Consider the following 24,089-nt stretch of genomic DNA (forward strand, 5'->3'; position numbering starts at 1 on the left):
GGGCCCCCAACCCCCACTTTGAAAACCCCTGCTTAAACAATACCATGTTGCTTTCTGAGCTTTTTTAAGCAAAAATTACATTCTAAAACTAGGTCGTACCATTGCACTTCTTTTTTGTAAGCGAGAAAAAAGCAGTCTTTTACAGTGACGCTAAACGACACGCATGACTCCAGGCTCCTGTTTAAAGTCTTTCCGGAGTGCTCTCTCTGCGCATGCGCACCAAATAATCCTGCTCAGCTCCATCATGGCGGCGAGGGGCCATGTGCAAGACCCTAACGACAGAAGACTGCGACCCATTTACGGTAAGATTCGCATCGCACCGCTGGGCTTACAGAGACTCAGCTGGTCTGACTAGTGCTGTAGGACCGGCCTGTGCGTTACTGAGTTTATAAAAGCGCTGCAGGAGCTGTGGAGAGCCGGTGAGGCCTGTGGTGCTCAAGCCGCGGTGTCGGTTCGACTGCGGTGCCGGATGACAGTGCGTCCTTATGCGGCCACACTCTGAAGTTTCAATCGGTAGAACAAACCCTGTTTACAGTCCATTTAAACCTAGAAATACTGTTTAAATGTCAAGAGATCAGTGCTAATGTCATTTGATCAACCGGCTCATTACCTGTGTGAGATGTCAAAGAGATTAACTGCCTCAATTGGAGCCATTTGTGCTTTAATATTTCACCTCTTCTATAGATTGTGTATATATTCTTAGAAAGATGCTTTACATGCATAATTGATATATGTGTAATTACATTATAGATGCATAAAGCTGAGCTTTGTGTCTAAATGATCTGAAATAACTTAGACCTGCTTATTGTTTCCCAGAGATTATATATAAGTTTTTATGTTTATATTATTATGTTTAATTTTGGAAATGTTCTCCAGAGCGGTGCAGAAATGCCCTATAAATGACTTTAAATGCTTGAACTCTTAAACTGAATTGGTCTGAATGTATAGCCTTGAGGTACACCACTGACATTTGTGTTTTAGCAATCAAAATTATGCAAAATCTGACTCTGTCATGTATATTGTCATATATATGCATGTAGTAGACTTTAATGTATTTGCATATTTATGGTGCTACATTGCAAAGTCAATAAATCTCTATGCATCTTCTATTTAAAGTTATTGCATGGTCTTAATATATTAAACAACCTATTATATAAATATTTGAGACACGTTTTCATTAAATAATATTATTAAATTAATTATATCATGTTTTTATAAACTGGAATTTATTTTTTTTTACCAATCAGCAAAAAATAAATTTTCAGAAATAATTCTGAGTTCATACTGTGCATTTGATTCAAAGTGATTTTATAATATTATATATTTTTGAATGAAATATTATCTCAAAAAGACGCTGTTCTTCTACTACACTAGAGATGCTGCGCTGTGCATGTGAGGTTTATCACGATCAATATTTCAATGACCTTTATTCTGCTGATTTGTGCAGTCTTGCCATCCTATTGTCTAAAATTGATCGCTATTTGCGTGGGTGATTGATTAGAAATATAACAGTTATGAGGAAATGTGCTATTTAAAAGTATGAATGGACAGACACACGGAGCTGTTCTCATGTAGAAAGTCCAAGTCTACTGTCTGGCCTGGTTAATTTTGGCATCCAGCTGTCGATCGACATGGTCCTGTGTTTTTAGCAGAGAGACTCATGGGAAGGGAGGGGAGGGGGATCCTGCATCGAGCAGCCGGTGAGGGAGCGTTCTCACAGTCGGGGGTCTATCTGAGCCATGCATGTTTTGAGTGATGCAGTGCTGTGTTTCTGAGTGTCTGCAGGCGTTTGTTCCCGATCACCGATGCTGTGAAATCCTCACTTGTGGTTTAGCATCATTGAATGTGCAGTTTACCCATAATACCCACTTTAAAGCGGTCATATTCTACATTTCTGTAGCATTTTATCCACTTATAATAGTCATTCAAGGTTTCTTGCACCAAAAAACAGACTTTCTTTTTTCTTTCTTTTACCATTTGTATGAGCAAGAGTTAAACATGCTGGTTAAAGGGACCGTTCCTTTGGTTATGTTATGTTCTAAACCTGTATCAATTCAAAAAGAAAGGTTTGTAACTTCATTAAAGGATTAGTTCACTTCAGAATTAAAATTTACTTACCCCATGCTATCCAAGATGTTTATATCTTTCTTTCTTTAGTCAAAAAGAAATGAAGGTTTTTCAGAAAAACGTTCCGGGATTTTTCTCCATATAGTGGACTTCACTGGGGTTCAACGGGTTGAAGATCCAAATGTCAGTTTCAGTGCAGCTTCAAAGAGCTCTACATGATCCCAGACTACTTTTTAACCACAAATGCACTGCCATGCGCCACGCATTACGTAATCATGTTGGAAAGGTCACATGTGACGTAGGTGAAAGTACCGCTTCTCCAACATCAAAATAGTCCAACATTGTTTAACCTTTTTTTTTTTTTTTTTTGTAATGGCTGTTTGACTTAGTCTTTGCATGTTTGCTTTGTAAACACTGGATCGGTACTTTTGCCTACATCACTCTTGACCTTTCCAACGTGATTACGTAATGCATGGCGCATAGCAGTGCATTTGTGGTTAAAAAGTACATTTCAAACACGTCGATTCGCTATATAAGATTCCTATTCCTCATCATGTAGAGCTCTTTGAAGCTGCACTGAAACTGACATTTGAACCTTCAACCCGTTGAACCCAGTGAAGTCCACTATACGGAGAAAATCCTGGAATTTTTTCCTCAAAAACCTTCATTTCTTTTTGACTGAAGAAAGAAAGACATGAACATCTTGGACGACATGGGGGTGAGTAAATTATCAGGAAATTTTAATTCTGAAGTCAACTAAATCCTGACAGAATATTCACTTTTTGGAGTAAATTATACTTTAAGTTATAATTACTTATTGGTCTAGTGACATTTGACTGGCTGATTAGTAGCATTGTCTGGTTTATCATCACTTGAATGATGGAAACACATGGTAGCTCTCTTCAGTAATGGTCGAAGTGTTTGGTAACTTCCACACTAGTGCTGTACTGTTGTATTGAACATGTATTTCTCTTCTAGATTACCTGGACAATGGCAATAACAAGATGGCAATCCAGCAGGCCGACAAACTGCTTAAGAAGCACAAAGATCTTCACTGTGCAAAGGTGTGTACATTATTTGTTTTTACTCCAGAACTCCACGTCCAGCTTGTAATCATTAATGCAGGTTAAGTGCAACAAACTTACGTATTCTGTAAAACAGGTTGCATTGCTTCCGGTTCAGGTCTTTTGATGTGCTTCATTAATTATAGAGATGTTTTACTCGAGATGCCTTCAAAGGAGCAGCGAAGATGTCTATTGCATTTGCAGATTTATATCTAAAAGTTTATTTTTCCTCTTCTCATTAATGTTCGGATATTAAAATTGAATAAAATGCCAGCAATAAAAGTAACTACATAGGCTAGCCGATTACCTTAAAAGTACCTTAAAGTATCGTGTTCAGTTCATGCTGCTGTTAACACTTTCTCTGAGGATGCAAGAGAATTGTTTTCCTGTTTGTTCATGTGACGTTCGCCATTTCAAACATTAAAACATTGAACGTTTTAATAATCGCACTAACTCATACTGTGATTTTGGTTTTATTTCAATTAATTGTGCGAACACTGTTTCATTTTGGTCAGCTCAGACCGTGGCTGGTCTAGTTGTCAGAAGTGATGGATTAACGCTGTACTTCACGTGACGCTGTGGATAGCTGTCAGCACAAAAGGCATTGTTGTTTAAGAAAGAAAAAACTTAATGAATTTGTCCATCTAGATTGATAAATTAGCTCTGGATGCATTTATTTCCAGGTCTTGAAGGCGATTGGTCTGCAGCGCACCGGCAAACAGGATGAAGCTTTCACGCTGGCACAGGAGGTGGCCGTTCTCGAACCCACAGATGACAACTCTCTGCAGGCACTGACTATCCTCTACAGAGAAATGCATCGGCGTGAGTGTTAAAAGCGCAGACGCAGACCTGAAATGCTGCAGCAAAATCTCAGCCAATCAGAACAAGCTAATTCACATGGACTTTTTCCTTCTTTAGCCGAATTAGTGACTAAGCTTTATGAAGCTGCAGTCCGGAAGGTTCCAACGAGCGAGGAGTACCACTCTCACCTCTTCATGGCCTATGCTCGGGTCGGAGAGTACAAGAAAATGCAACAGGTTCTGTTTGTGTTCATTAATCATTATGTCCTGTTTATAATATTAAACGGTTAGTTCAACCAAAAATGAAATCACCGTCATGACGCTCCACACCCCTAGGACCTTCGTTCTTCTTCGGAACACAAATTAAGATGTTTTTGATGAAATCTGAGAGGTTTTTAATTCCCCATTTAAAGCAACAAAATTACGTTGACTATTTTAACAATGTCTTTATTACTTCTCTGGACCTTGAATGATGGTAATAACATTGCTTTCTATGGGAGATTAAAAAAACCCCCTCAAAAATATCTTAATTTGTGTTCTGAAGATGAACGTTATTGGTTTGGAACGACATAAAGGCGAGTAATTAATGGCAGAATTTTCTTCTTCTTTTTTTGTGATGAACTAACCCTTTAAGTAAGGCTTCTTAATTTGGGGGGGAAATAATTGCAATTGCTATTTAAAATGAGGTTTAAAAACTTCTCCAGGTTTGCAGTGCTTGTTCTGCTAAGTATGGGCTTAAAAGTTGTGAATAAATATAATTTTGACTATAAAATATTATTATTATTATTACAAATATAAAATTTCACTGTAATTTCACTGTATCAGTATTTATATAAAAGATTTTATAGTACTAATATTTATGGCTTTCTTAATTTATGCATTTTCAAACTATTGGTCTTTTATTTTGGCGGTAAACCGCAGGGAGCCCTTAAAGGGATAGATCACCCAAAAATAAAAATTCTGTCATCATTTACTCACCCTCAAGTTGTTCCAAACCTGTATGAATTTCTTTCTTCTGCTGAACACAAAAGAATATATTTTGAAGAATATGGGTAAAAAAAAACAGTTGATGGACCCCATTGACTTCCATAGTATTTTGTATTTTTTTTCCATACTATGCAAGTCAAAGGGTTTCTTTTACCCATATTCTTCAAAATATCTTCTTTTGTATTCAGCGGAAGAAAGAAATTCATACAAATTTTGGTAGAGTAAATGATTTTTGAGTGAACTATCCCTTTAAAGCTTCTCTTTTATTGGCAACAGCTGCTTTATAAGAGTATTGCAATTTTGGGAAGATGGTTGGCGCATGTTGCGCTCCTAAATGCATGTTATAAGCGTCTCAAACTCAGAGCAGATGCAGAGATGTAGTGTGTGGAGCAGCGTTTACTGTGAACCAAGACACTGAAAACAGCACATCGTGAACTGCTTGCGTGTAAATGAACACAGTGTTGCGCTTCACTCATGCAACATGCAGCACATTTATTTATTTATTTATTTAATTAAATCACAGCCTTTGCAATTTGTTAATCACAATTTGAAATTGAGATTTCGGTTTAAATAGGGCTTCATGATTAATCGTGAACCTCCAAAATCATTGTTTATGTTGAAAGACTTTTCTGTCTCTGCACTTCTGACAGGCTGGAATGGCGCTGTATAAAATTGTCCCCAAAAACCCGTATTACTTCTGGTCGGTCATGAGCTTGGTGATGCAGGTATGATTGTTTTCTTACTTGCATAAACAATTCATATCATGGATGAACCCATGCAGATCAAAATAAATGTATAAAATTGCCATTACATTACATTTCTCCAACATCTGCCATGTGTTTCAGGCCATCTCGGCACAAGATGAAAAACTCTCTCACACCATGTTCCTGCCGTTAGCTGAGCGTATGGTGGAGAAAATGGTTAAGGAGGAGAAAATCGAGGCAGAAGCTGAGGTAGGACGTGTTATCGATAATCTGTTTCTGTTTATTTCAGCCGTATAAAGTTCATGACGCATTTTCCATGGGCTGTTCCAGGTCCAGCTGTACTTCATGATCTTGGAGCGTTTGGGGAAATATGTGGAGGCGCTGGAGGTGGTTCAGGGGCCACTTGGAGGTGAGGGGGAATAAAATGTGTGTTCTTCAAAGGAATACTCTGGGTTATTTCCAGTTGAATGTCTTTGTATTGCTTGTGTGACATGCTGTCAGTTACCAGAGACGATAAGAATGTAAAAATGAACAGTAGTTTCCAATGCCTGGTGTTTTTACTCCATGTAAACATGTTATAGTTCACATCTCTTTTTATTTAAAATATTACTGTCAACAGGGCTCAATGCAAAGATTTTTTTTTCGGGCCAATGGTTCAAATTGTTACTTTTCCTGCCAAAATTTTCAGTGTCCCCACCACAGAGAAGCAATAAATGGGGCCCTTTGATTTCCGTGATGCAGAAAACAAGGACAGAATCACGGAATCCGTTCATAAAAGATGGAATTTGTTAAATTTTTGATGAATAAATAACAAGTAGGTCAGTACACTTAAATTAAATCGTGGTATAGACTAGTGTCTGTGAATATTAAACCGCAAAAAGACTATTTACATATGAATACTTCATGTTCTGTGTCTCTGTGTGAATGAATGGCGCAGATGCACGGTTTCATTTACACACTGAAGTACACGTGATGCTCGTGGTGTTTTCAGCCCCTGCTTCCTCACTATAAGAGGACATGGATGCATGAACTTCATCTCCAGAGCCTCTCTGAGAGTCACTTAATGAGCATTTTACCGTTTCATTTGAGAAAAACTATCATCATATCATAAACGCACAAAAACTTCATGGAAACCCATCAAAATAAATGTTCGGCTTAACTTAAAGAAACTGTGACAGAAACATATTAATGTTGTACAGAAGAATTTAGCTACGTCTCAATGGAGTAATAGTGACACTAATAATAATATTAAATAATAATTAATTTTTTTAAAGGAATAATCACAATTTTCTTCCATGTTTTAATTTTAATAGTAAAGCTCTGTTGTGCAGCACTTTGTTTGACAAAAAAGTTTAATATCATGATTAAAAGATAAATTAAATTGTTTTGTTTAATTAAATTGTTTGTTGCCTTCATTTTATTGCCAGAAAAAATTAAATACACAACACAATTTCTGAAAAAACAAAAACAAAACATTTGATAATGATTAAAAAAATATTTTTTATTTATTTATTTAATTAATTAGACATGCTTTTTGATCATTAAAATTTAAAATTAAACCATTTAAAATGGAATCCATGAAACTTAAAACGAAAAACGGGGGGGGGGATGTATTTCATAGGGCCTTAAAGATGTTTATTTTTGTGAAAGTTTTAATAAATTATTAAAGTGTCATGTTTTTAATTACTAGACATGGTTTTTGATTACTAAAATTTAATTTAACCTTTAAAATGGAGTCCAAAAAAAATTAAAACGGTAGAAAAAAAGGAATCCCGAAAAAATGGAATTTGGGAAGAAATAAAACAGATTAAATAAATAAATTATAAATGCAACCTTAATAAATAAGGCTATGACACCAAATTTCAGATACTTTTGTAATTTCACAATTCTTGCTTCCAATTTGGATACCAAACCAAAAACTACTAGCCTAACTAATATATTAATACACATATGATTAGGGTTGGGAATCGTGATATATTTTCCGGTTCCGATTCCGGTTCCATTAAAATAATTAAACAACTATTAAAAAATTGTAGTAAGGGAAAAATGCACAATACTCGACTCAAACAGTCCCTTTTGTGTAAAATGAATTTAACAAACTGTTAATCTCAACAAATTCGCTAACACTTTACAATAAGGTTCATTAGTTAACATTAGTTAACTACATTAACATGAACTAATAATGAACTGCATTTCTACAGCATTTCTAATCTTTGTTAATGTTAATTTCAACATTTACATTATTAAAATCAAGACTTGTATTTGTTAACATTAGTTAATGCACTGTGAAGTAACATCTCTGAACGGCTGTATTTTTATTAACATTAACAAATACATTAGCAAAGGTATTACTGATGGTTAGTTCATAAATGAACCTTATAAAGTGTTACCACAAATAAGATAAGATGCTTTAACAAACATGTAAGATTCAGACAGGTGAAACAGAATATTTTTGTAAGTTGGATTCATAAAGTCTGGCAGAATGATTCATTGATAGACATTTTAACAGTAAATTTGTTGCCACCTAGTGGCGTAACAATGCAGTCGATACAGTCGTCACTTTCAGAACAGAAGGTAATTTATTAGACCTACATAAACATCAGGATTTCTATCTGAATAATAAACTTTTGTATACTTCTGTTATAATTGGAATAGGCCTATTTCTCACACAGAAATAATGATAGCCTACTGTGCTTTTGAAAAGACTGTTTGTGAAGCTGTTTATATACACATTACAACTCTCTTCAGATCAACGGCAGCGCAAACGCAGGGTTGAATGTCGCGATTTTACTTTTGTCAAAGGTTTAATATACAGGGGCGATCATGTGGGTGATGAAATCGAGAACGCGATCTTATAAAGATTAATCATGCAGGTTTGGGCATGTCTCTTTCTCTCTCTCTATTGAAATCTTGCGTATATGAGTAGCGCCGCGCGAGGGCTTTTCAGTGCATTCATTGCTATAATATTTATGATGTGAGACGTCTTTATGAAAGGATACGCTCCCCGCACTTCGACCACCCATCACACCAGAACCGTTTTCGGAACCGATACTTAGAAATCTTCCACGGTTCCGGTTCTTTTCAAAAAACACTACCGGTTCCGGATGAGAACCGGTTCTCGGTTCCCAACCCTACATATGATAGTCAATAGTGTCTGTAATTGTATGTTTTCTGTTTATGTGGAGCAACTCTAAAGTGAGTTAAAATAAATCTTACAGACTCCAAAGGTTTGGCGTGTACTATGAGCTTCTACCATTAACATTTGTATTGCAAAGAATGTGCAACCTTCCAGTTGATTTGTATCTGCATGTTTTAATGCCTCTTAGCTTTGTGTCTCATTTTGCTTTGTGTTTTTCTCCCTTAGAGAAGCTGACCAGTGAACTGCAGAGCCGTGAGAACAAATGCATGATGCTGTATCGCCGTCTGGAGCGCTGGGCCGAGTGCAACGCTCTGTCCTGCAAGCTGCTCCTAAAAAAGTGAGTTCACTACTGATCAGTTGTCTTTCTGTTCCTTAAACATAAATAGCTGCGTCTGGGTGAGGTTGTTCCAGTTTAGCAATGAATTGTCTTTACGTAAGTTGTTAATCGGTAGGTTTTGTTTCTCTCTGCAGCCCTGATGACTGGCAGTTCTACTTGCTATATTTTGACTCTTTGTTCCACCTCATTGATCAGAGCTGGACGCCTCCACAGGAAGGAGCTCAGTACGTAAAAAGTTAATTGCATGCAAACATTTAGCTGGGAAAGCATTTGTCACACTGGAAATGAAAGGTCAAGTACACTGCATTGTATACTGCCTATCGGTGATACAATAATAAAGTAGTGTGCCATTCTGAACACATCCTGTCTCATGGTCTCATGCATGCTGTGGTGTTGCTCTCTGTGTTGCAGTTGTGCAGAAGGGGAGGTGCACGCCTCCGTAGCTCAGTCCATCAGCTTCATGGAGGAGCGACTGGCCACAGAAGATGCAAAGGAGTCGAAGCATCTGAGAGGACCGTACCTGGCCCGTCTGGAGCTCATCAGGCGGCTCAGAGAGCGGAGCTGTCCTGAAGCACAGCAGCTAGGTACTGGATGGGTTGTGGCGGTTTACAGGCTGTATGTTTGCTGTGTGTTTCTGACATGTGTTCCCAACATGATACAGGTGAACCTCTTGAGCTCATGTTCCAGTTCTTTGTGAAGTTTGGAGACAAGCCATGTTGCATCACTGACCTAAAGATCTTTCTGGATCTACTCGCACCTGACCAACATGTGCAGGTAAGCGTGACAAGATGCAATGCATTTACACAGATCAGGCATAACATTATGAGCACTGACGGGTGAAGTGAATAACACTGATTATCTCTTCATTGCGGCACGGCATATATTAGGCAGCAAGTGAACATTTTTTCCTCAAAGTTGATGTGTTAGAAGCAGGAAAAATGGGCAAGCGTAAGGATTTGAGTGAGTTTGACAAGGGCCAAATTGTGACGGATAGACGACTGGCTCAGAGCATCTCCAAAACTGCAGCTCTTGTGCGGTGTTCCCGGTCTGCAGTGGTCAGTATCTATCAAAAGTGCTCCAAGGAAGGAACAGTGGTGAACTGGTGACAGGGTCGTGGGTGGCCAAGACTCACTGAAGGCTGGTCCGTGTGGTCCGATCCAACAGACGAGCTACTGTAGCTCAAATTGCTCAAGAAGTTAATGCTGGTTCTGATAGAAAGGTGTCAGAATACACAGAGCATCACAATTTGTTGTGTATTGAGCTGCAGATCAGTCAGGGTGCCCATGCTGACCCCTGTCCACTGTTGAAAGAGACAACAGTGTGAGCATCAGATCTGGACCACAGAGCAATGGAAGAAGGTGGCCTGGTCTGATGAATCATGTTTTCTTTTACATCACGTGGATGGCCGGGTGCATGTGCGTCACTTATCTGGGGAACAAATGGCACCAGGATGCACTATGGGAAGAAGGCAAGCTGGTGGAGGCAACCTGGGAAACCTTGTTGCAGTCCATGTACACCCTTTCATGGAAACTGTATTCTCTGGTGGCTGTGGCCTCTTTCAGCAGGATAATGCACCCTGCTACAAGGCAAAAATGGCCTCCAAAATCCCCAGATCTCAATCTAATCGAGCATCTGTGGGATGTGCTGAACAAACAAGTCCGAACCATGAAGGCTCCACCTCGCAACTTACAGGACCTAAATGTCTAGGGCTGCTAACATCTTGGTGTCAGATACCACAGCACACCTTCAGGGGTCTAGAGGAGTCCATGTCTTAATGGGTCAGGGCTGTTTTGGCAGCAAAAGGTGGACCAACACAATATTAGGAAGGTGGTCATAATGATATGCCTGATTGGTGTGTATATAAATTTAGTATACCCTCACATATACATTATCACATCATTTTTTATTTATTTATTTTTGCAGCTTATTCTATTTAAGAACAGAACACTTAGACAAGAAGAGATGTTCTTGAGTGTTTCTAACTTTCTTGCGACTGTCTCAGTTCATCAACAGGCTAATGGAGGCCGTGCCGCTGGCTGCTCCTGGAGAGGATGGTGTTGCTCTCCCGGGAGACACGCGGGCTCTGCAGAGACATTTGTGTGTGACGCAGCTCAGCCGCTGTCTGGGTCTACAGCATGCACTCAACACCGAGGACAAACTGGGACTCATCAAAGAACTGAAGGCGCATTACCGGCACGGCTTACAGTTCGGTAAGCAGATGACTAGGCAGGTTGGACTATTCAAATTTCTTCCTAATTAAATGACATAATCTGTGAAAATGCCAGCATCTTACATTTTCCACGGCAAGCACTTGACATATTTTCTATACATTGACACATTTTAATTGACCTATAATGTTCTGTTTTACAGCAGTCTTACCATTTCCTGTTTTACTTCTGCTCTAGGGAAGTCCTGTTTAAAAACAGAGCTCCAGTTCTCAGATATGTACTGTCTCATGGCGGCTCATGTCTATATCGACCTGTGGATGGAGACGGGTGCGTGTGCTTCTCATTTTTAGAATCAGTTTTGATTAAAACCCTTCATGTTATTGATGAACGAGTGTGGTGTCTGTGTTGTTAGGTGATCAGAACATGTTGTGGCAGTGTCTGGGGATGTTAGAAGAAGGTCTTTCCCACAGTTCCTCCAACGCTCAGTTCAAGCTGCTGCTTTTGCTTCTGTACTGCCGTCTGGGGGCTTTTGAGCCGGTGGTAGATCTTTACTCCGGCCTGGACGCCAAACACGTCCAGCACGACACCATAGGGTGAGAACACATCGACTACAGGGAACAAATATGTCTTTTATTAATATGTTAAAGATGACATTAAATAATTTTTTTGAACATATGTTCTTTGTCTTATTGTGCACAGTTTATCAGTGCACCTTATTCTAAATTTTAAAGAGCAGTTCTTTTGCAAGATTCAAGTTTTAGGACATCATATTAAAGGATTAGTTCACTTAGAATTAAAATTTTCTGATCATTCACTCACCCCCATCTCATCCAAGATGTTTGCCTTTTTTTCTTCAGTCGAAAAGAAATTAAGGTTTTTGAGAAACTTTCCAGCATTTTTCTCCATATAGTTCACTGGGGTTCAACGGGTTGAAGGTCCAGCAGTTTCAGTGCAGGTCCAGCAGTTTCAGTGCAGCTTCAAAGAGCTCTACATGATCCCAGACGAGGAATAAGGGTCTAATCTAGCTAAATAATAGGCCATTTTCAAAAAAAAAAAAAAAAAAAAAATTATATACTTTTTAACCACAAAAGCTCGTTTTGCACTGCTCTGCAATGCGTCACGCAGTACATAATCTTGTTGGAAAGATCATATGTGACGTAGGTGGAAGTACTATGGTAGGGCGTAAAACTCCATCTCATTTTCTCCTCCAACTTCAAAATCGTCCGACATCGTTGTTTGACTTGGTACGTTTGCCTACTTCTGACATCACGCGTGACCTTTTCAACATGATTACATAATGCATGGCACATCTCAGAGCAGTGCAAGACGAGCATTTGTGGTTAAAAAGTGTATAATTTTATTTATTTATTTTTTTAGAAAATGATTGATTGTTTCGCTAGACACAAACACTCCCGTGCGTTGATCATTGTAGCCAATCACAGACATATTCACTATATTGCCAAAAGTTTTGGGACGCCTGCCTTTATGTGCACATGAACTTTAATGAAACCCCATTCTTAATCCGTAGGGTTTAATATGGAGTTGGCCCACCCTTTGCAGCTATAACAGCCTCAACTCTTCTGGGAAGGCTTTCCACAAGGTTTAGGAGTGTGTTTATGCGAATTTTTGACCATTCTTCTAGAAGCGCATTTGTGAGGTCAGGCAGTGATGTTGGCGAGAAGGCCTGGCTCACAGTCTCCGCTCTAATTCATCCCAAAGGTGCTCTATCGGGTTGAGGTCAGGACTCTGTGCAGGCCAGTCAAGTTCCTCCACACCAAACTCTCTCATCCATGTCTTTATGAACATTGCTTTGTGCACTGGTCGCCATCTCCAAACTGTTCCCACAAAGTTGGGAGCATGAAATTCCAAAATGTCTTGGTATGCTGAAGCATTAAGAGTTCCTTTCACTGGAACTAAGGGTTCAAGCCCAACGCCTGAAAAACAACCCTTTACACTTGGCACAATGCAGCCAGGCAAGTACCGTTCTCCTGTCAACCACCAAACCCAGACTCGTCTATCAGATTGCCAGACAGAGAAGCGTGATTGGTAACTCCAGAGAACACGTCTCCACTGCTCTAGAGTCCAGTGGCTTTACACCACTGCATCCGGCGCTTTGCATTGCACTTGGTGATGTAAGGCTTGGATGCAGCTGCTCGGCCATGGAAACCCATTCCATGAAGCTCCCTACGCACTGTCTATGAAGTTTGGAGGTCTGTAGCTATTGATTTGTGATTTTATGTGGCCTGACACTTCGTGGCAGAGTTGCTGTTGTTCCCAATTTCTTCCACTTTATGATACCACTAACAGTTGACCGTGGAATATTTAGTAGTGAGGAAATTTCACAAATGGACTTATTGCACATGTGGCAATCTATCACGGTACCACGCTTGAATTCACTGAGCTCCTGAGAGCGACCCATTCTTTCACAAATGTTTGTAAAAGCAGTCTGCATGCCTAGGTGCTTGATTTTATACACCTGTGGCAATGGAAGTGATTGGAACACCTGAATTCAATGATTTGGAGGGGTGTCCCAATACTTTTGGCAATATAGTGTATGTTGAGCATGTGAACACAATGGCCAATCAGAGGCTTTTACGAATCCACTCAACAGCGCTCAAAGCGTCACATTTTTAAAATTTCAGTACCGACTTGGTATCGAAGACTCTATTACGTTATTTTAGTACATCACAGTACGCTTTAAGTTAAATTTACTTACATTTAGCAGTTTATTTTTTTTTACAAAGCTTGTCAAAATTCACCCATGCTAATGCTATTCTTTTGGTTCTGTCTTTGTCCAGGTATTTATTGACCCGCTATGCAGAGTCTTTGGGCCAGTTTGCTGCTGCTTCCCAGTCTTGTAACTTCTCCCTCAGGTTTTTTCACTCGAACCAGAAAGATGTACGCTGCTGTTGTTCTTTATGCACAGAATCAAAATGACCATTCTGTCATCATGTGCTCTCACTCATGCTTCTGCTGTGTGTTTGTTTCTGCAGACCTCAGAATACATTATTCAAGCATATAAGTATGGTGCTTTTGAGAAAATCCCAGAGTTCATCGCTTTCAGGAACCGACTCAATCACTCGCTGCACTTTGCCCAGGTGCGCACAGAGAGGATGCTGCTGGACCTCTTCCTGGAAGCCGACATGTTAGTCCCTCCATCTTTCTCTGTCGTATTTACTGCCTTTTAGAAGTCACTGTGGGGATTATATTTTGAGGATTCATTGTCGTCTTGTCAATTCACAGATCATCCCCTCTAGAGGAGAGCGTAAAATCAATGTCTCTATGTCCGGAAGAGGACGACATCCCTTGGGACAACTTAAGGGACAACCGTGACCTGACTGTCCTCGTCAGCTGGAACCCTAAAGACCGGTACGATGAGACAAACACATTTTAAAGAGGATTTCTTGTGCTTTTTTTACATGTTCATCTTTCTTTAGTTTGTAATGTTGCTGTTAGTCCCTCCAGCAGGAGTTCTTCTCTATATCGGTGTCAGTGTTTCTGAACTCCCTGAAACGCCTCCATTGTAGTCTTGAGTTTTCTTCTGGGAATGAACATGTCACAATATTCCTCATTAAAATAATTCATACACAAAATAAAGGGGCGGGGCCTGGTTGAGTTAGATAGTAGTGTGTTGAAACTGGCCGTTATGGTAAGGGGCGGGACATTTCCCAAACAAGCTCGAAGCGCTTGACCAATCACAACACACTGGTCCAGCCGACCAATCAGAGCACATTGTGATTTTCAGAAGGAAGGGCTTCATAGAGACAACAGTGCTTCCCACAGGTTTGAAATATACTTGCGGTGGTAGCCGGGCGAAAAATCCTCCTATTACCCATGGCACAAAAATCGTCTACTACATGTGACAAACAAATAATGTCTGATTTTTAACAGTATTTTTATTTATTGAAATTAATTTTAATTACATAGAATATTACATTTAACTACATACTAATATTATGCATAATTATGCATTGTAAATTATGCAAAATTACAGCATTCAAATGGTTCACCTTTTTGTATGTTCTCCTTGCTGTCATATAGTGTCTCAGTGAATGGGACACAGATTTTACTAGTAAAATTTATAAAATGAATAATGTGTCAAATAATGTTCTTAGTCTTTTCTTCCTGTGGGGGAGACTACAATAATTTACTATGAATTAAATGGAAATCAAATTAAATACAATTTATTGTGTAACCAAAATACCAATAATGCCCAAAAGAAAAAGAAAAAAAACTTAACGTGTGACTTTTAATTATAAACAAGCACGAAATACACCGGGACTCTTATTTTAAAATGTCTGTACTATTGCAGGCTGATCCTTCAGATTCTTACAATTGTCTAAAACATTTTATATAGAGGCCATGAAGTAGACTTTGTAATAATTCATCAGCTTGAGTTCATTAGCAATCGCTTGGCATAAATCTGCGCTTTTCATTGATTGAGAATCACTTTGAAGCAGTCTGAAGCACTGTTGCGCGAGCTTGTAGAACATGCAACAGCGCCGCCTAGTGACTTTACAAAATGCAGCACCTGTGGGAATGTCAGCGGGAGTAAACAGTTCTGACGCACACATAACGAGCAGGTATGAAACGACTAGTTAATCGATCGCGGATGGTTTCATTATCTTGCGTGGATATAAAAGTATAAGAGGATAAAAATAATAAAAGCAAAAATGTATCTCCAAATATACTTGGGCGGCCGTTCTTATACGTGGGTGGCCCGCCCAAGTAAAGTCTATGTGTGGGAAGCACTGGACAGGAACTAAACAGAGCGTTACTGACAGACTGGGAAGAGAGGAGCTGCAACAATGGAGAATATGGGAAAAATAATGAAAGTTGAGCCTAAAAACAACAAGAAGACTGTGAAAAAGTGCATAATAAGTCAACTTTAAACATTTATGTGTTTCAGTAATGGTAATATTGATCACAAATTGTAGGCAGCTGACCGAGGAGCACAAGCAGCGCTCTCTAGAGGACGAGACCCTGTGGCTGAAGTTGCGGTCGCTTACTCTGCGGCTGATTGGCTGCGTCTCCACAATGACTCACCCACCAGCACCACGTAACTCTGAGAAGACGACTGAAAATGGAGTGGCAGCCAAACCGTCTTCTCTACTGTCACTGCTCTCCCAGCTTGAAAACACGTTAAACCAGGCCACACAGTTCACGGAAAAACAGCTCCAGGTCAGAACCGTTAGAGACCGTTTAGCGAATGCAGTTTTTATCAGTTGCTTAATTTCTATTTCAGTCGATTTTTGCTGTGTAGCTTCAGATTGATATCAGAAAGCCAGTTTTGACTATTAGCATCAAGTCTTGGTCTGGTGTTATGTACTTTTATAGTATTTAATCATATTTTGACTTTTTTGTAAATAATTTTGTCACATAAATATCTTAATCTCATATTTAGATGAGGTTCTTTCCTCATATTTAAAATGTAAAAAAACAAACAAAATATTTTCATTAAAGGATCATTAATAACAAATGTGAAATTCACTGCTGTGCCAAGCTGAAAGTTGGTAATGAGTGTGTGAAGAGTTTGAAAAAGTGACTAAAGTATTGAGAAATGTGTCCTAGTTATTTGTAAAATGCTCTACCTGTAGTTTGTTGTTTAAACTGTATGTTGTGTTTGACAGCATCAGTACCCGTTTCTGGGTCCCGTGTCGTCTCGGCTGGCTCAGGCTCTGTCCAGCGGTTGCTGTCAGTGTCAGCTCTCCTCCCTACAGCTCCCTCTGCACCTCCAGGAGCTCGAGACCACCGGTCTGGGTTCGTTACTTCACACCTCTTTATGCACAGTTTGATATTACAGCAGATCTTTTATAAAGCGTTCATCATCTTGGCAATCCTTTTTGATCTCATGTCAGTTATTAGTTAATTTATTCTGCTACGATCATTGAATTAGGAAAATTAAAAAAAATTGTGATTTCCTGGCCTGGAAAAAATTGTAAAAAAACTAATAAGATCCTACAAAAAACAATATATTATATTATATGAATTATATTATATTATATTATATTATATTATATTATATTATATTATATTATATTATATTATATTATATTATATTAATCATTTGTCATCATGTATTGTTATATTATTTTTATTAGGGGCCAAACACCGAAGGTTGTTAGATTTCTTTTTAATTATTCTGCTTCTTCCGCTCTGGGAGTCTATGGCAGCCCATAGAACCGTATTGTAAAAAGTTGTGAAATTTGGCACACAGTTAGAGGACAGTCTGAACTGTGTCAATAGCAAATTTGGAGTCTCTAACTCAATCCCTCTAGCGCCACCAGCTGTCCAAAGTTGCACTTATGTTTATGCTAATAACTTTTGAACTGTAAGGGTACAACAAAATTCAAATTATTATTAAAGTTATAAAAGTCAAATTATTATTATTATCAAAAGTAGAAACAAAATTCTTTTTTCCTCTGATTCCTTGGGTGTAGACGAATTGATTGCACCCAATGACATAATTTTCCGTCATGAAAATGTTTCCGCCATTTTGAATTTTCTGAAAAACCTAATTTTTCGATTCTTTTTTTACTCCGATTTTCACAAAAATGAACCAGATCATCTTCAGACGATGCAGACAAAAACTTATGGAATTCAAGTTGATTCCTCAAACCGTTTTTGAAAAACACGCGAACGAATTGTACGTAGTGCTTGAAAAAATAGACGTAAGGCTGTATCTCTGCAACGCTTTATCGTATTCAGACCAAACTTGGTACATGTCATCACAAGCATGACCTATGGCAACATGCAGCATTTCGGCGCAACGCCACCTACTGGTCCAGAGATACGAAAAATGGATATTTTTTCTTATAACTTCTGATGGGTTTGTCCAAAAATCATTAATTTGGTCTCGTTGGATTTGGGGCATCATGCCTAGTCGAATGATATCCAATTTGCCCATATTGGCCATTTTGAATTTTGTGCTAAAATGCTATATTTTACGAATGCATTAGCGTATCATTATGAAACTCGGTATGGGTCTTTGCCACCTTGTGGTCAAAAGTTATAAAAAATTTACAAAAATGTTCCTGTTCCTGTCCGCCATATTGGTTTTATTTAAAAACCTACTTTTTCGAACTCCTCCTAGACCGTTTCTCCGATTTTCACCAAATCGAACCGTATCATCTTCAGACCATGCCGACAAAAATTTATGGATTTCAAGTCGCTACAGCAAACTGTTTTCATATACCAGAGCAATAAATTTGAGGCATGATGCAAAACCCAGTCTTGAAGCTGTATCTCTGCAATGCTTTGACATATTGACACCAAACTTTGCAAGTGTCATTGTCACCTCACTCTGACCATACCACATTAATTTGGTCACAGCGCCACCTATTGGTCAAAAGTGATGAACCAGTAAATCCTAATTTTTGATCATTTTTCAGCTCTTTTGCCTAAAATGATCTTAATAGGTCTTTAATTGCTCACTGTTAGTGGCTGTTGGCTGGCTTATTGTGCCGTTTTTGTGCTTGGCCCCGCAATTGCTGCTTGCAGCTATATTTCCATATTATGATTATGTAAATAGAAAAAACAATATATTACATAATATTTTTAATGCCTTAATTTGACTATTATGCTTGTATGTATAATGTTATTCTTTTGTATTTTCAGATGAATCAACAGAGCTTCAGACACAAATATCAAATCTTTTCAAGTCTTTAGCAGTACAACTTCAAGGTATGTCATGGATTCATTTAGTTGAAAATTACTTGAATATTTTTGCACATTCATATTTAATTTATCACATTTTTAATGTCATCGGATGACATTGTTTTAGATCAATTTTGGTTTTTTTACTAAAATGAAATAACAGTCTATGCTTATCTCTGCTGATGTAACCAAGTCTATGTGGGCATGGAAAATAATAACTTGAAGCTAAAGTTTGTAAACAAACTTTGATGTTGGCTTGAATGGGCCGCCTGAGTCAGAAGAGCCAAAGCACATGTCTGTTTGGTGTTCTGTAACAAATTATTATTTTGATTATCGATTAATCCTTAATTAAGCCTTTCTCAAGCCAACATAATAAGCCCACTTTCACTATCCAATAAAATCCTGGTGAAAAAAATTCTTAATACAAAACTTGCAAATGTTTTCATGTTGACTTGTCTTTCTGTATGCTTTTTCAGATATGTTGGAAAAATGTAAAGGTGATCTATTAGAAGTTAAAGATGGTCAAAGCAAGACACAACCCTTTTTACTGGAGAATCTAGTCTACTTTGTTGAAGTGAGTCTCTCGCCTTTAAGAATTGAAGAGAATCCACTGCTCTCTATAGAAAATAAAAATAATTCATTCTTAACTCTTCGTTCCAGACCATTTGTATCGTCTTATGGGTGTCTAATTACTGTGGAAGCGTCCTCCGGCCCTTAAAGTCCAGTTTACAGAAGAAGAAGAAAAAGAAAAAAGAAGTCAGCGCTGTAACGGTAATGCTTTGATATCTGTTGAAACGCTCTCTTCCGAATCAATATTTATGATGCGTAGGGTTGGAGGGAATGTGGGTCACTCTTGTTTATGTGCTGATTTGTGTCTCCCACACAGCCGGCGGTGATCTCAGCCTTCCAGGAGTTCAGCGGTAGCTTGCAGAGTCTCCTCAACCAGGCTCTAGAGCAAATCAGGAGCCAGGAGACCAACCTGACGGCCCTGAAGCTGGGAGCCCTCAGTCTGGAGGGACAAACTCAGTCTGAGGTAAGTGACATCAGAGACTGCTTTGGTTCTGATTGTCTCAAAAAATAGACTTTCAGCATCAAGTCTGCTCCAGTGAAATTTATGCACTATTATAGTACTCCATTCATATTTTGAATTAGCTTTTTTTTTTTTTTTTTTAGTTTTGTGCTTTTGTCATTTTATTAGGTTTTTTTTTTTTATTTCTATTTAGCTTATTTTTTTTATATTTAGTTTAATTTCTTTGTAAGATCTTTTAGTAATTTTAATACTGCAACTTAAACTTATTTCAGTAAGTGGTTTCATTTAAAGGCACAATATGTAAGATTTTCAGATTAAAATATCCAAAAACCACTAGAACAATGTTACATATTTTGTTGACTTGTGTACTTACTAGGGCTGGGTAAAAATATATTGATTTCTCGATTTTAATGTTTTCTCATATTTATGAACTGATATCGATTTTTAAATCCCAAGAATCGATTAGTCTAGTCTGTTTTCAGTTGATGAATGAGCAGAATATGTAGCTCCTCCCATCCAATAAATCTTTGTGCTTTATTACTTTTGATATGAAGCAAAGTCTCAGATTTCAAATGACGTGCATCTTATTATGAGATTAATACTGTTTTGGCGCTGTTTAATGTGGCGTGACGGATCGCTTTAGCGCCTGTGATCATCCTCTCCTCCGCTTTAATACCAGCAACAGCGAAATAAACATGCATGAACATCTGAAGGTACGTTAAAATATACAGTATTGATACAATATACTGAAATCCGTATCATGTCTCGTGTAATCGCTCAATCAGTGTTTCAACCTCGGAAAGACGTCAATAAAACAGCTTGTAAACAATGTCACGTGACGTCACATTTACCTCAGAAAAACATATTCAGTGACCATAAGCTCATTAGTCAGCTAGAAAAGTGCTCTAGAAAGCAACATTCTGATAAATATAGCTATGCACCGTTACATGTTCATTATAATTTTTAATGCTCTACAATATTTAATGCATGTTTGAATAAATCAGTTATGACAGCTGCGATTTAAATGTTTATTTTTTTTTAAAAATGAATTGAAGTAGAAATGATTATGTAATTCTAAACTTTATTTATAATAAAAACATTGAGTGTAATTTAAGTGTTTGTATATAAATAAGTTCATTTAAACTTCAATATTATTATAGTAGCACCAGCTGACTCTCATGTGTAGTTTACAGCATTAGTTGAGAGATTGTTTTTCCTCTAGAAAATTTGCAATGTGCTGAAACTGAAAATTTCTTGACTTCTTTTGTAAATCCAGCTCCTTGTCCCATAAATCGCATAAAGCAATGTAATGTTGAAACGAAGTCAAAGAATTTGTTTAGCGTGTTTTTGAACGCTGTTTTCCTGCTTCATCCAGGCGGAAGGGACCTTCACGAAGACCGGCATGGATAAGGTGCAGAGCAGCTACCTGCGTTCGCTGCAGGAGATCGGGGAACTGTTGAAGAAGAGAGCGGACACATTGAAATCCCTCAAAATCTGAGCGCTCCATCGATCCTTCATCCGATCCGGTCCCTGACCCGCACGGCTCCACGCGACAGCGTCCTCGGTCCCTAACTCAGTCTGTGAACTCAGCTGGTGGAGATCTCCCTCTCTTCCTCATCTCCTCTTCCTAATTATCCGTCTCATTACTCACGTACAGACACAGGCACACTGTAAAGTTCAACAACGGCTTCAGCACAAGCATCTACGGTGCTCCGAGAAGCACTTTTAAGTGGAAAAGTAACTTCATATCCCTAGCAAAACTACATAGGCAAATGAATAAGCAATTTTAGAAATACTGCTATAAATTATTGTACATAGTGTGAAGATAAAGAATATCAACCAGAACTCCTTGGCGAATTAAAGTGAACTGCTTTGTCCTTTTGTCGATGTCTTGCGTTATTGTCTCTCTCACTTCCCAGCCGTAGACCTCGCGAAACCCCTCCTGACGATTCGTGTTCACCTTACCGGTGCCACTCCGTATCGTAAAGAAGCCACCTTCCAGACGGACACGCTCTGCCACGCGTTTACGTAGCCGTTCGCGATGCACAGCCAGCCAAGAGCTAAATTCGTCCCGAGGAGATTTTGCGAAAACTTTCGGATGCTTTGAACGAATGTTTTGGGTGCTTCTATTACGATATTTCTTTGTATATTACAAATGACTTTACTTGAGCCACAAGCGTTCGAAATGTAGCTTTCCCGACCGTTTGATCGGAAACAAACACGTCATTGAGTGCTACTTGAAAAGACATGGTGAGGTTTGGGAAAGTTTGTGTACGTTTGTTAAAATTTGATTTATCAATCATGTTCGGGAACTAATTTTATGCTTAAAGTGGCGGATGAATGGTTTTGTCGTTGTTTGGGCCGAGTTGTTTACTTTGAACTCTAAAAAAAAAAATGTTGATTGCACTGATGATGTCCCTTCAATGATGAGGTTTTATTATTGTTGCATACCAAAAACGTCTAAATTAGCCTTGCGTTAACGTCGCAGTAGAGACTAAGGTAGGTTTTTATACGACTGACTTGTTGATGTCTACCGGGAAGTGCAACTTGTTTACAATGTTTCCGAGCGCCATTAAGAATCATGTTTATAGCGTGTGTTATACGGTGTGCTGCAATCTACGAGCTTTCACTGCTTTATACTTGCTCGGGGAGGGAGATGCTTTTCTTTTCTATTTTTATTTTAATCCAACACGACGGGATACGGGACAAGTTGTGCAGCGAGCGGCTCTTCCGTCGCTCCGGGACTGAAGGGCTCATTTCGCGTCCTCGCCGTCACAGAGCACGAGGACGACAAGCGCTTCTGAACTGAGGAGGTCGTTTCGAGATGTCAAGTGTGTCGGCTGATGAATTCTTTTGTTAGTGAAATTGAGAAAATACAAACAAAAACACTGGAATGTGAAAAGGAGTTTTTTTTTTTTTTTTTTAAATAAAAAGTAAATGTTCCACATGCTGTGACTGCTTTTGATTTCTTGCACCCTGAAGCCTTAAAATGTTTTGATGTTGTAATATATTATCACATTGATTTCAGTAGGGTAATCGTGTACTTGTATTGATATAAAAATACAGGAGACCTATAATGCCCCTTTCACAAGATGTAATATAAGTCTCTGGTGTCTCCAGAATGTTTCTGTGAAGTTTCAGCTCAAAATCCCCCACAGATCATTTATTATAGCTTGTTAAATTTGCCCCTATTTGGGTGTGAGCAAAAACACGGCGTTTGTGTGTGTCCCTTTAAATGCAAATGAGCTGCTGCTCCCGCCCCCTTTCCAGAAGAGGGCGGAGCTTTAACAGCTCAACAACAACAAAGCCGGAGAATCTCACGCAGCCAAAATGAGGATTGTCAGTAACGGTGTTCAGCCTTACATTGTTCAAACCGGAGTCGACACTGATGGAGAGACTCAGGAAGAAGTTACAACTTTTAGACGTTTCTGAATGGTTAGTGGATAAATTTATGTAGTTGATTCAACTCATCCACTAGCATGTGCTGTCATATTAATCTTTTGTGCAAATCCAGTGTTGAATTGATCCTCGTTTGTGAAGCAGTCCGGCGTAAAATGACGGCATGACAACACTCTACTCCAACAACTCTTCCTCTTCTCTAAAGCAGCCCAACATGGCCACACCCTATGGAGTCAAATTAATGCCATAAAGTTTTGCAAAACACAAAAAAGAATTGAGCAATAAAAAAATGTTTTGAAAACAAAAATAATAAATTGCGAAATAAAATAATGTAGTGCAAAAATAAAAATATAATCAATTACAAAAATCAATGACAGCTGTAATCCTATTTTATCTTTGCCACATATTTTTCATGCTCAAACCTACTAAATCATTTGTTTTTATTTTATTCTGTGTATTCTGCCACCGTTTCTTGACTCCACCCCCACGTGAAACCAGTGCCATAAAGAGATCCGCACAGAAAAGGAAAACCGGTATGGTGAGCGCACGCTTGACTGAAACGCAGAATAAAATGAGCGTTGCAAATGATTTAGTAGGTTTGAGCATGAAAAATATGTGGCAAAGATAAAATAGGATTACAGCTGTCATTGATTTTTGTAATTGATTATATTTTTATTTTTGCACTACTTTATTTTATTTTGCAATTTATTATTTTTGTTTACAAAACTTTTTTCTGCT

General features: G+C 38.5%; 1 protein-coding gene across 2 annotated transcripts; it reads left to right on the top strand.

Moving 5' to 3' along the window:
• Window positions 1–205: 205 nt before the first annotated feature.
• Window positions 206–22,893, top strand: naa25 (N-alpha-acetyltransferase 25, NatB auxiliary subunit). Of its 2 annotated transcripts, XM_067397339.1 has the most exons (25): window positions 249–302; window positions 3,046–3,131; window positions 3,647–3,732; window positions 3,815–3,953; window positions 4,050–4,168; window positions 5,569–5,643; window positions 5,764–5,871; window positions 5,953–6,031; window positions 8,987–9,098; window positions 9,233–9,322; window positions 9,510–9,682; window positions 9,760–9,872; window positions 11,101–11,308; window positions 11,504–11,593; window positions 11,679–11,859; window positions 14,065–14,164; window positions 14,260–14,411; window positions 14,510–14,635; window positions 16,204–16,447; window positions 16,897–17,026; window positions 18,884–18,949; window positions 19,399–19,496; window positions 19,583–19,693; window positions 19,809–19,955; window positions 21,328–22,893. In XM_067397339.1, exons 4-25 carry the CDS (start codon window positions 3,944–3,946, stop codon window positions 21,448–21,450), a joined length of 2,655 nt encoding a protein of 884 aa, XP_067253440.1. In that variant the 5' UTR covers window positions 249–302; window positions 3,046–3,131; window positions 3,647–3,732; window positions 3,815–3,943; the 3' UTR covers window positions 21,451–22,893. The 2 variants fall into 2 exon arrangements, with proteins under 2 accessions (XP_067253439.1, XP_067253440.1); XM_067397338.1 differs by lacking the exon at window positions 3,647–3,732 and having other exon boundaries at window positions 206–302.
• The last annotated feature ends 1,196 nt before the right edge of the window (window positions 22,894–24,089 follow it).

This window comes from Chanodichthys erythropterus, chromosome 10 (genome assembly GCF_024489055.1).
Source record: "Chanodichthys erythropterus isolate Z2021 chromosome 10, ASM2448905v1, whole genome shotgun sequence".
NCBI classification, from domain to species: Eukaryota; Metazoa; Chordata; class Actinopteri; order Cypriniformes; family Xenocyprididae; genus Chanodichthys; species Chanodichthys erythropterus.

Coding starts and splice junctions, on each gene's coding strand:
- naa25 (XM_067397338.1), top strand. CDS start 245: ATGGCGGCGAGGGGCCATGTGCAAGACCCTAACGACAGAAGACTGCGA. Junction 3,954..4,049: donor CTACAGAGAAATGCATCGGC/GTGAGTGTTAAA, acceptor TTCCTTCTTTAG/CCGAATTAGTGACTAAGCTT. Junction 11,309..11,503: donor CCGGCACGGCTTACAGTTCG/GTAAGCAGATGA, acceptor CTTCTGCTCTAG/GGAAGTCCTGTTTAAAAACA.